Source organism: Eleutherodactylus coqui, chromosome 7, assembly GCF_035609145.1.
Source record: "Eleutherodactylus coqui strain aEleCoq1 chromosome 7, aEleCoq1.hap1, whole genome shotgun sequence".
Lineage (NCBI taxonomy): Eukaryota > Metazoa > Chordata > Amphibia > Anura > Eleutherodactylidae > Eleutherodactylus > Eleutherodactylus coqui.
In genome coordinates, this window is record NC_089843.1 from 87339679 (window position 1) to 87349802 (window position 10124).

Consider the following 10124-nt stretch of genomic DNA (forward strand, 5'->3'; position numbering starts at 1 on the left):
AACCGTCCCACCTCTCCCCTATCCCTCCAGGGCGGGTGGGCGGGTGTCTCTTCTCCAGTCTTCTCCCGTCTCTTCTTGTCTCACGACTGAGCTCCTTCCGCTCCCCCCCCCACCCTTTCTCTTCCTGTCTAAACTCCACCCCCCTTTTGCTCGCTCAACTTAACCCCTGCTATACCTGTTCCCAGTCATGCGCCGCCTCCTTAGTTAGCTCGCGGCATTCAAGACTGGGAACACTCTCAAACCTTTACCCGCTCACTTATCTACTAAATAACCAATACTTACAACTTCTTGTTTCTGCCAATTGTGGGGTAGGCCACAGCTTTTATTTATTAACGGATATCAAAACTTTATTGAAAAACTTTCTTGAAAAACTTTATTGAAAAACTGTCCATGCTGTCCGTATGCTAAAACTTTAAAGTCCGTAAACAGTCCACTGAGGACGTTTGTAAGCCCCGTTCCTTCGGCTTGCAAACCCTCCTCTACTTCCTCCCAGCATGGACAAAAAATCCGGGCCACACGGGATGTGCCGCGTTACTACGGCTCATTCCGTCCCCACCCCACCAACCCGAGCTAAAGCTTTCTCAACCCCATCCTGCAAGCCGGATAGGAACGTATCCAACCCTACGTCATTGAGGTGAACACCGTCCCTCCTCAATGCCCCCTTTTCCTTCTCTTCCAGCTCCCAATGGCGCACCGCCACCCCTCCGATAGAGTGGACGAACTGCGACATCCGCATGTTAATCAGCCTCCTGGCTCTATCCACCGCTTCCAGGCTCCTCGCTCCATTCCAGAGCCTCCTCGCGACAATGTCCGACCACACAATGATGCATTCGTTAAAACATTCCCGAAAACGCAGTAAGTCCTGCTTCATGATGACCAACAGGTCTCGTGTCTTTGCTTTCCCGAGATCATTCCCCCCGGCGTGAACCACCAACACCACTTTCCGGGGGGTACTTCTGGCTATGTCCACCACCAGTTTCCACATGTCGGGCCATCTTAGCCCCCGGACTCCGTGCCAGGTTACGGATGTTCCGGGTAGGCCTAGCTCCGATCCCAACGGGCGCACTGCTGCCCTCCTTTGTGCCCAGTGAATATATGAATGCCCGACTATGTGTACCTTCCACGGTTCTGCTGCTGCAAAATAAAAAACAAGAAAAAACAAAACAAGGGCAACCAACTTGAAGGACACTGCCTCACCTTTACAGAAAAACGAGGAGGCTTTTGCCCCTAACTTAAATCTCCCACCGCCAGATCGGGTCGCACATAAGACTTATATGCCTGGGACTTCCATCTCCCAAGCCGTTTTAACCCGTCTTCGTTCATTCCACCCGCATCTGCCGACGTGGCCGCACCGATTCTGAAGGAGTGGGTTCCGAATTCCTTCGGATCGAGGCCCACAGACCTCAAAGCCGATTTTAACCCCGCCGTTACCTGAAACCTGGTGAGGGGGAGGCCGGATGCGTGAACCAAAAACTGCTCCCCCGCCGGCCTTGTTGCCATGTAACTGGCTACCGAATCTACCGGGCACCACACTGCGCCTAGCCGCGAGATCGGCACCCACTCACCTCTACCGAAAACGTCGGTTTTTGATTTTTTAATCCTGACCCGTAGCCCGTCGACTACCTGTACCACATCGTCAAACATAAGACCTCCCGGCATAAACTTGCTCTTCGGGACTAACTCGCCGATCCTGAGCGCCGCAAAAAATGCCAGCAAAAACGCCGTCCTAAACAGTAAAACCTCGTACCCGTTGCAACACGTGACCTCCAACGTGTCCAATAACTTGCACAACAACCGGTAAGTAATCGGGCGGCGGGCATCAGAGCCGGCCTTTTCTTTCTTCCACCCGCGCACTATCTGGCGAAAAACGAACTCTTTTGTAACGTCTCTGAACCCGTGCAACTTTAGCAAAAAAGCGACGCCCGCAAGATGCTTTTTCGCCGCATCCACCGACGCCCGTCCCGCCCGTAGGGACGCTAACATATCCAGGGTCGCTGACCGGGCCCTCTCGCCCCCAGCTACCCTGCCATCCGTACAACACAACCATTTTTTCCACACCGCATTATAGTTTTTCCAAGTTCCCACTGTCACGGATGACTCGACAAGCTTCAGCAGCTCTGTTCTGCCAGATCCCATAAGAAAAGCGGGCAGCGTACTCCCAACGCATCCGCCTGAGGGTGCCGCTCTCTGAACCGCTCCATCTGCGAACGAGAGAGCGCGTCAGCTGCCACATTTTTATATCCCGGCACATGCTTTGACCGTAAATATATATTACGCTGTAAACATCTCAAGACCACATGTCTCACGAGTGCCAACACCGGTGGGGAAGATGAAGACTGCCGATTAATAATGTGCACCACCGCAGCATTATCAGACCAGAAACACACTTTGTGATCTTGTAACTCCTCACCCCATAGTTCCACAGCCACCACCAACGGGAAAAACTCCAATAAAGTAATGTTTTGATTCCACCGCTTAGTTATCCAGGATACTGGCCATGGTTCCCTGCACCAGTGGTTCCGGAAAATAACCCCAAATCCGGTAGACCCTGCAGCGTCCGCGGACAGGCTAAGACCTGTACCCGACCACTCTTCCTTAGAGCACACCACTTGCCCATTGAACGCTTCCAAGAAGATTTTCCATGTGTGTAAATCCCCTCGAATCCCGGGCGTGACTCTAATAAAATGATGCGGCTCCTTTACACCCACCGTCGCTAGCGACAGCCTCCGTGAAAAAACGCGACCCATGGGTATCACTTTGCACGCAAAGTTCAATAAACCCAAGAGGACCTGTATTTGACGCAGCGTAACTTTTTTACTCCGTACGACATCGTTAACCGTCTGCCGGAGGCGGGCAATTTTTTCGATCGGTAATCTAAAAACCATTTCCTCGGTGTCGATCTCGATTCCTAGGAAAGTTAACCTTGTCACCGGGCCCATGGTCTTTTCCTCAGACAACGGGACTCCCGCCTCCTGCATCAATGACCGAAATGTGCGTAACAAAAACTCGCAGGCGCCCGATGCCTCCGTACCGATAAACAGAAAATCGTCAAGGTAGTGCGTCACCGATGTGATGCCCGTTTCGAACCTGAGCATCCATTCCAGGAATGAACTGAAAAGCTCGAAGTAATAGCATGAAATCGAGCAGCCCATCGGCAGACACATATCATAAAAGAACTGGTTATCTACCTTGCAACCCAACAAGTGGAAACACTCAGGGTGAATTGGCAGTAGCCGAAAAGCCGACTCAATGTCGGCTTTTGCTAACTGTGCCCGCTTACCAGCTGCTCTGACCAAAGCGACCGCCTGATCAAATGACGCATAAACCACCGATGCTTGTTCCTTTGTAATGCCATCATTTACCGACTCCCCTTTTGGGAAGGATAGATGATGGATCAATCGGAACTTGCCCGCCTCTTTCTTAGGGACTAGCCCCAACGGTGAGACCCGCAAGTTCGCGAACGGTGGTTCGTCGAAGGGGCCCGCCATGCGGCCCGCCGACACCTCTTTGTTGACCTTTTCTCTTACCAATACTATATTATCCAGGGCCGACTTTAAATTTGCGCACAAGGTGGAAGCAGGTTGAAAAGAAAAGGGGATTAAAAAACCGTCGGTAAAACCTTGCCTAAGGATTCTTGCTTCCTCCCTCCTGTGGTATCTGTCGAGCCACTGGAAGAGGTACTTGCTTTTCACCGGGGTTCGGTGCTCCACTGGCACCGCCCCCGGCAACTGGCTGTCTCTGTTTTCTGAAGCAGCGCACCGCGGAGTGTTGTCCTCCGCAGACCGAACATTCGTGCCTAAACTTGCACGTCGCGAAAAACCGACAGTGGCCCTCATTATAGAGCCAGCATGACCCGTTTTGTCGCGGAGAGGCCGCAGGGGGCTGTTGCCCGCCCCCCGCGGCCCCCCCTTGAAAGGTAGGTTTCTGTGGGCGTTGGGCTAAAATGAGTTGCAACCATACATCGGTCGCTTTTGTCGCCCAACTCACGGCCGTACCCGACACGCGCCGACGAAAGTCCTCGTCATAGCGCCACCACGCGGTGCCTCCGTGCAACTTATATGCACTGAAAATGGTGTTAAGATAGACCAACATCTCGGGACCTTTCCTAGGGTACTGTTGACATGTCACGTACGCCAAAATCGTAAACGCTTGAACCCAATTACAGAAAGTCTTAGCGACCTTCGATTTTTTATCCACACGATCTGAGACCCTCTCTTTATCAACCGTCACATGGTCCGGAGACAACAGAGACCAAATATCCACATACACACCTTTCCGGATCTTCTCGAGGAGATCATCCGACACACCGACCCCCAAGGGGGCAACCCCGCAGAACAACGAGTCTGCGTATCTCAACCCTTCCATCGGGTCCACTTCACCTCCGGCTGTTAAGCCACCCTCCTGCCCCACGGGTGGGCCCGCGCCCCCCGGGGATCCACAGGACACCGATAAAACCTCTTTTTTATCCATTTTACTCAAAACCGATTTTAATACCAACACCAAATCGTTTTTCTCCGCCACCTTGGCGGGATCCATTACATTTTTCCAAGCATTTAAACAGTCTGACTCACCGGCACGACCGTCCTCCGGCATCGCCAAGGGCGAGGTCCCTGCCGTCCTTCTCCCAGGGCTCCTGCCTCTGCTGCTCGATGGCTGCCGCGAACTCACATGCGGAGCGTCGTTTGTCGCATATCCTCCCGCTATCATAAGGTGGCCCCGCTCTGGCCGTCCCGGGGGTGTATCCCGCCTCCTGTGGCGTATGTTGTGCCTGCTTGTTGAAGGTGTTGGCGGAGGTTCCGCATGGCGGTAAGTATCCTGGTGGTGCCGTACACCTGGACTCCTGGATCCGTCGCCCAGAGACTCTCCGCTCGGCCTCCTTATGCTCTCGCTTGCTTGCGCTCCTACTCTCGCAAGCTCACTCTCACGCCTTTGCTGATACCTTGCCCTCCTAGCTCTCTCGCGTTGTCTACGCTTGGCACCCAAACCTTGCCTGTTGCCGCTTGCGCGACTGGCGTAGCCCTGTGAGGAATCCCCCCCACCTGACGATGTTGCCACCACGAAACGTGGGTTGACATAACAAAGTCTCTGTGAGCTAGGGGCCGCTATCGCTAGCTGCTGTGGAAGGTGATATCTGTGAGCCGCGCGACCGCTATGCTCACGGGTCTGGGTGCCGACTACGTACCCGGTGCCAGCGGGCGGGATGTAAGTTACGTACCGGCTATGTCGTGGCTCATGGATAGGGTGACTCGCATAAGGCCCGGACGATGGACCCTCCGGGACAAGGGAAACAAATGGGATCCCCGCTTCTCCTATAAGCTCCCCACTTTCCCTAACTCCCTGAGCGCTCCCTGCCCTGGTGGCTGCACTGCCGGTAGAGCTGGTGGCCGGGCTGTAACCCCTATCCCTCCCCCCCCCAGGGTTATACCTCCCGGGTAATGGATTTAAGTGCCTGGCCACCTGGCCCTCTGAGGACGCTCCTCCCCCCCTCCTCCCCGGTACCTGGCGCTGCTGCCTTGCTCTGCCGCCATCTTGGCTGCCTTCCCGCCATGCGTCTGCACGTGGCACGTGCCTCCTTGGCTGCTCCATGCTGCCGGTGTCTCCTGCTGCCGTGCGCCCGACTGCGCGCTGGCTCCTGGACCCGGAGCCCCTGTTTGATGCTGCCGGTGCCCCTCTGCTGTTTTGCGGACTGCCGCCCGGCTGTTCCCGCCGCTCCTCCGCGGTCGCTCCAACCGCCGCGCGATTCGAATTTCGCGCCTCCGCCCTCGTGGCGCGTCCCGCGCCCTGCAACATCTCTCCGCTGCGGCCGCTCCTGCGGCCGACCCTCTTGGCGGCGGGGCTCGGACTGAGCCTCGCAGGGGGGTTCCGTCTTCTCCTCGGGCGGCCTCGCCCGGCATCCCCCGGCTGTTCCGCTCCCTCGGCAGCCGCCGGTAAAGCCGCCGCCGGCCCGACTGGCCTTCCGGACTCCGACCCCGATCTGCAGCTTGCGATGATCTCCTCCAGCCATTCCGCGCCGTCCGTCTGGATCGCCTCCCGAATCTGGGCTCGCAGCTCCTCCATCCTCCGATCTTGGGACTTCTGGATCGCCGAACGCGGTTGCCTTCTCTTCTTCCACGCCGCTTGCAGGTATTTCTTCGCCGCTTCTCCTCTTCTGCTAGATACTCCTTCCCTTTTCCGCACTTCTTCTCCTCTCTCTGGGAACACTTTTCGCCCTTTGCAATCTTCTTTCTGCTGCTGTCTCTTCTCCAGTCTTCTCCCGTCTCTTCTTGTCTCACGACTGAGCTCCTTCCGCTCCCCCCCCACCCTTTCTCTTCCTGTCTAAACTCCACCCCCCTTTTGCTCGCTCAACTTAACCCCTGCTATACCTGTTCCCAGTCATGCGCCGCCTCCTTAGTTAGCTCGCGGCGTTCAAAGTGGAGGACATTAACCCTTTGCGATCCATTTTTGGATTCAGGGTTTCCTAGGGGCTTGCTCTTTCTGCCATTATACAATGGTGCCATCTGCTGGCTAGAGCTAGTACTGTGGTATGTGACATGCTGGAGAGGCCCCCGACAACAGAGCAGCCAGAAATATACAGTAAGAATACCCTGCTGGACGTCTTCCGACATTGGAGCTGTACAGCCTTGAATCAGAATGTCTTTAGATGTGAGACAGTGGATTGGAAAGGGTTAAAGGCCTTTCACACAGGCGGATTTTCTGTCCGTATTACATCAGTTTGTGCACTGAGCTCCCAGCCCTCGCCACTGTTTGCAATGGGAGGGTAAGGGTGGAAGCAGAACGTAGCTCCGCACCCATCCCGCCCCTCCCATTGCAAACAGTGGCAAGGGGCAGAGAAGGGACGGGAGCTCAGTCCACTAACTCCCATCCCGCCTCCTCCTCTTGCAGAGAGGGGCAGCGTATATTGGCCGGGTGTGAAAACCCGACCGATATATGCCTGTCTGAATAAGCCCTAAAGTCTATGGGATCACTTAAAAATGCTGCAAATGTGGAGTTGCATGGTACTCACTGCATTTTCAATTACCAATCATTGTTTTAAAGACTTGTTTAGAGGGTCTGGTATTGATTTGTAGGTATGCTGCCATCCAATAGGTGGCGCTGCAGAGGTATTGTTCCATCTTCCTAAGGCCTCTTTCAACATGGGCAACACGATATCACTGCAAGAAAATCACAGAGATATTTGTGTGATTGGTTCATTGTATGGCTGTGATTGGTTAATTAAGCGCTGGCTCTGATTGATTCTCGAGCACCGTGGCTCAGCCAATCAGAGGCTGCGCTTCCTGGAGGCGAGGTTTATCAAACTCCTGACCAGAACGCATTGCCTGAAGACAAGTGCTGGGGACCTGCAGAGAAGAAGTGTGGTGGAGCTGACAGCAGATCTTAGGTGATGGATTTGTTTTTTTATGCAGCTAGGGCTTATTTTAGAGCTTTTACTGTAGGATTTCCTACTGTAAACGTTGTACCGCACCACACAAAAAACGCATTTTCGTGTGATGCGATATAGGGAAACATGGGCTACAAAACATCGCAAATCTCGGTAAGATTTAGTAATCCACAATTTTTTTTCTCTCGCAATGTCGCAGGCTACAAAACATCGCTAATATGAAGGAACCCATAGGAAGGTATAGGCTATATATACATGCGATTCGTAGCACTGTCACATCGCAAGAAAAAAAAAACAAACGAAAAAAAAAATCACATGATTTTGTCCCCTGAGAAATCGGCCTTATTTGCATATATTTCCCAGAGGAGCATACATGGCCTTATAAGCCTCCTCATTCACTTTCTAGGTGTCTTCACACACCTAAGTGCTCTCCTTGAAGACAGAAGAACCCTTCTCAATTCACTCGGTTTGTCACGCATGTTGCTAGGAGACAGTGGGGTAAAAAGAAGTGACATTAGTTGGGCCTACTTGCATTTTTTTGGTGTGTGTGTGTGTTAAAAATTCAGTGAAGACAGATGCAATATGAACATAAAAAACATGCACATGCATTAAAACCCCATGCAGCAACACAGACCGAAACTACATAAGGACATGTGAATGAGCCCTAAGGGTACTTTTACACGAGTTAACTATCAACCAAGCTTCTTAGTCATTCACAGTGAGCGGGCAGTACTCAGATGAAGAGAGGCCAGGGGCTGGAAGAGATCTCCGTTTAAAAGTACCCCAGGTGCCTGCCAGTTGTCCCGCAGATTGTTGCTCCTGTGCTTGCACACAAGATGCTCGCTCAGTGAATGGAGGTGGAGCGGGCAGGGGATCACTCCAACCACCCTCCTCAGGGATCACTCCAACCACCCACTTCCATTCACAGTCCGTCGTTCATAAATGATGAACTGCCTGCTTACCTGGGCCAATCATCGTTTGATTTATTTATTATGCCTGCACAAACTGAATGTCAAACAATAAGTAAATGATCATTCATTGTTCAGTCGCCGGCAGCGTTTACACTGAGCAATTATCGTTTTCAGTTTCACACAATCCAGCAATAAAGTGAATGATAATTGTTCTGTGCAATTTAATGCATGCTATTGTGCTCTGTTATCAGCCATTTCAGACTTGGGAGAACTCATCCGATCTCCACGGACCCTGCACATTGCATCCTCTGTTATCCGTGAGGATGGATGAGAATGGGACATGCAATGATCCTTTTCACACAGACAATTATTTGTCTTTGTGAACAATGGTTTGCCTGAAGAGCCCTATAGGGTATTGCGGTGCGGAGGGCCCGGATGTTACGCGCCTCAATATACGGCTGTGTGAAAGGCCATAAAAGATGTAGAATATTCTTTGTATTACAAGCTGGTTATGAGGGTCGGGATGTAATGCATATTGCCACTGTGATGTATTGTAGGATCCCTATGATGCCGCTGGATACTATCATCTCGCCCTGGCCGCCGCCATGGATTTAGGCAACAAGAAGTCCCAGCTGAAGATTTACACCCGACTTGCCGTCATTTACCATAATTTTCTAGTTGACAGAGAAAAGTCACTTTACTTTTATCAGAAAGCCCGGACCTTTGCCACAGAACTAAATGTACGAAGAATAAACCTGTCTCCTGGGCAGCAACACCAAAACCAGGAGCGGACTTACACCTACTGACCGGGCAGCGCCAATATTTTATATGAAAAGGTTTTTAGAATTTCCCATTTTAAAATGTGCAAAAAAACAGGAGCACTTTGTTGATTGTATTAAAGCCAATTGATGCATCCATTGTGTTGGTTTAGGGTTGCATCGGACTGTCTGAGACCACCAACCGAGAGATTGGGGATCATACATTTTCACTAAAATTAAAACACCACCTCAGTTTTGTCCACTGACAATAAATCTAAAGGCTCGTTCACAGGGACGTATTTATGCAGTGAATAGAACACATTGATTCAATGGCTTCATTCACATATACATATTTGTCACGTGACTTTGGACATTTGTGGACTGTCGCTTTAAGAGTATGAAACAATATGTTATTATGCAATGTTCAAGTACCCCTTCCCTTCCCCTGGAGTGAAAACATGCCTAAAGTTACTTTTGTTAAGTAAAAGTTCAGTTATTTAAAAAAGTGTTGTTTCCTCTTCCTCAGTCTGTCACCCCCGCACCGTACATGTATGACCCATTTGCTTCATATGACGTCTTTCCTGGTTCCATATGAGGTGTTGTTGGTGATGATGCAGGTTCATCAGCGTCACTCTTGTCATCCTTTGGCTATTAAACCCCAGTTGACACAAGGTACACCGCATGGTCATTGCGGACATTTGTCTGACTGCCCTGCTGTTGCACTGCTGGGTCAGTTGGACCACTGTGACATGGATTGCTGAGATACCAGACGTGCCTCCCGACACTCACCTCTAGGATCAACAACAGACGGCCTGCTGCTGTCTGACCTTCTGTCAGATGTCTGTCTATGATTCAACTGTAGTGGCCCAAAGTCTGTATATTTGGCCCCTCCATAATTGTGATACATGTCATGTCTTTAATGTGGATGCACTGTGCAAAGTGTCTTGCCTGCTGTTATGTGTATTGCACAGCTGCAGCATGTGAGAGGTTAATGTCTGAAAGTGGCTGGAATATGTCTGGAAAAAGTAACAAGTTTGTCTCCTCACGTGATGTCTATAAGTATGTGTGATTGAGAGC

General features: G+C 51.6%; 1 protein-coding gene across 2 annotated transcripts in view; it reads left to right on the forward strand.

Annotated features, from left to right (window-relative positions):
- The window catches only part of SH3TC1 (SH3 domain and tetratricopeptide repeats 1), a 55228-nt gene extending 45694 nt beyond the window's left edge, over positions 1-9534 (forward strand). For both annotated transcript variants that reach the window (XM_066573332.1, XM_066573333.1), the window contains exon 18: positions 8847-9534. In XM_066573332.1, the coding sequence (XP_066429429.1) occupies positions 8847-9095 (249 nt within the window). In that variant the 3' untranslated portion in view covers positions 9096-9534. The remainder of the gene's footprint in view (positions 1-8846) is intronic.
- Positions 9535-10124: the final 590 nt, after the last annotated feature.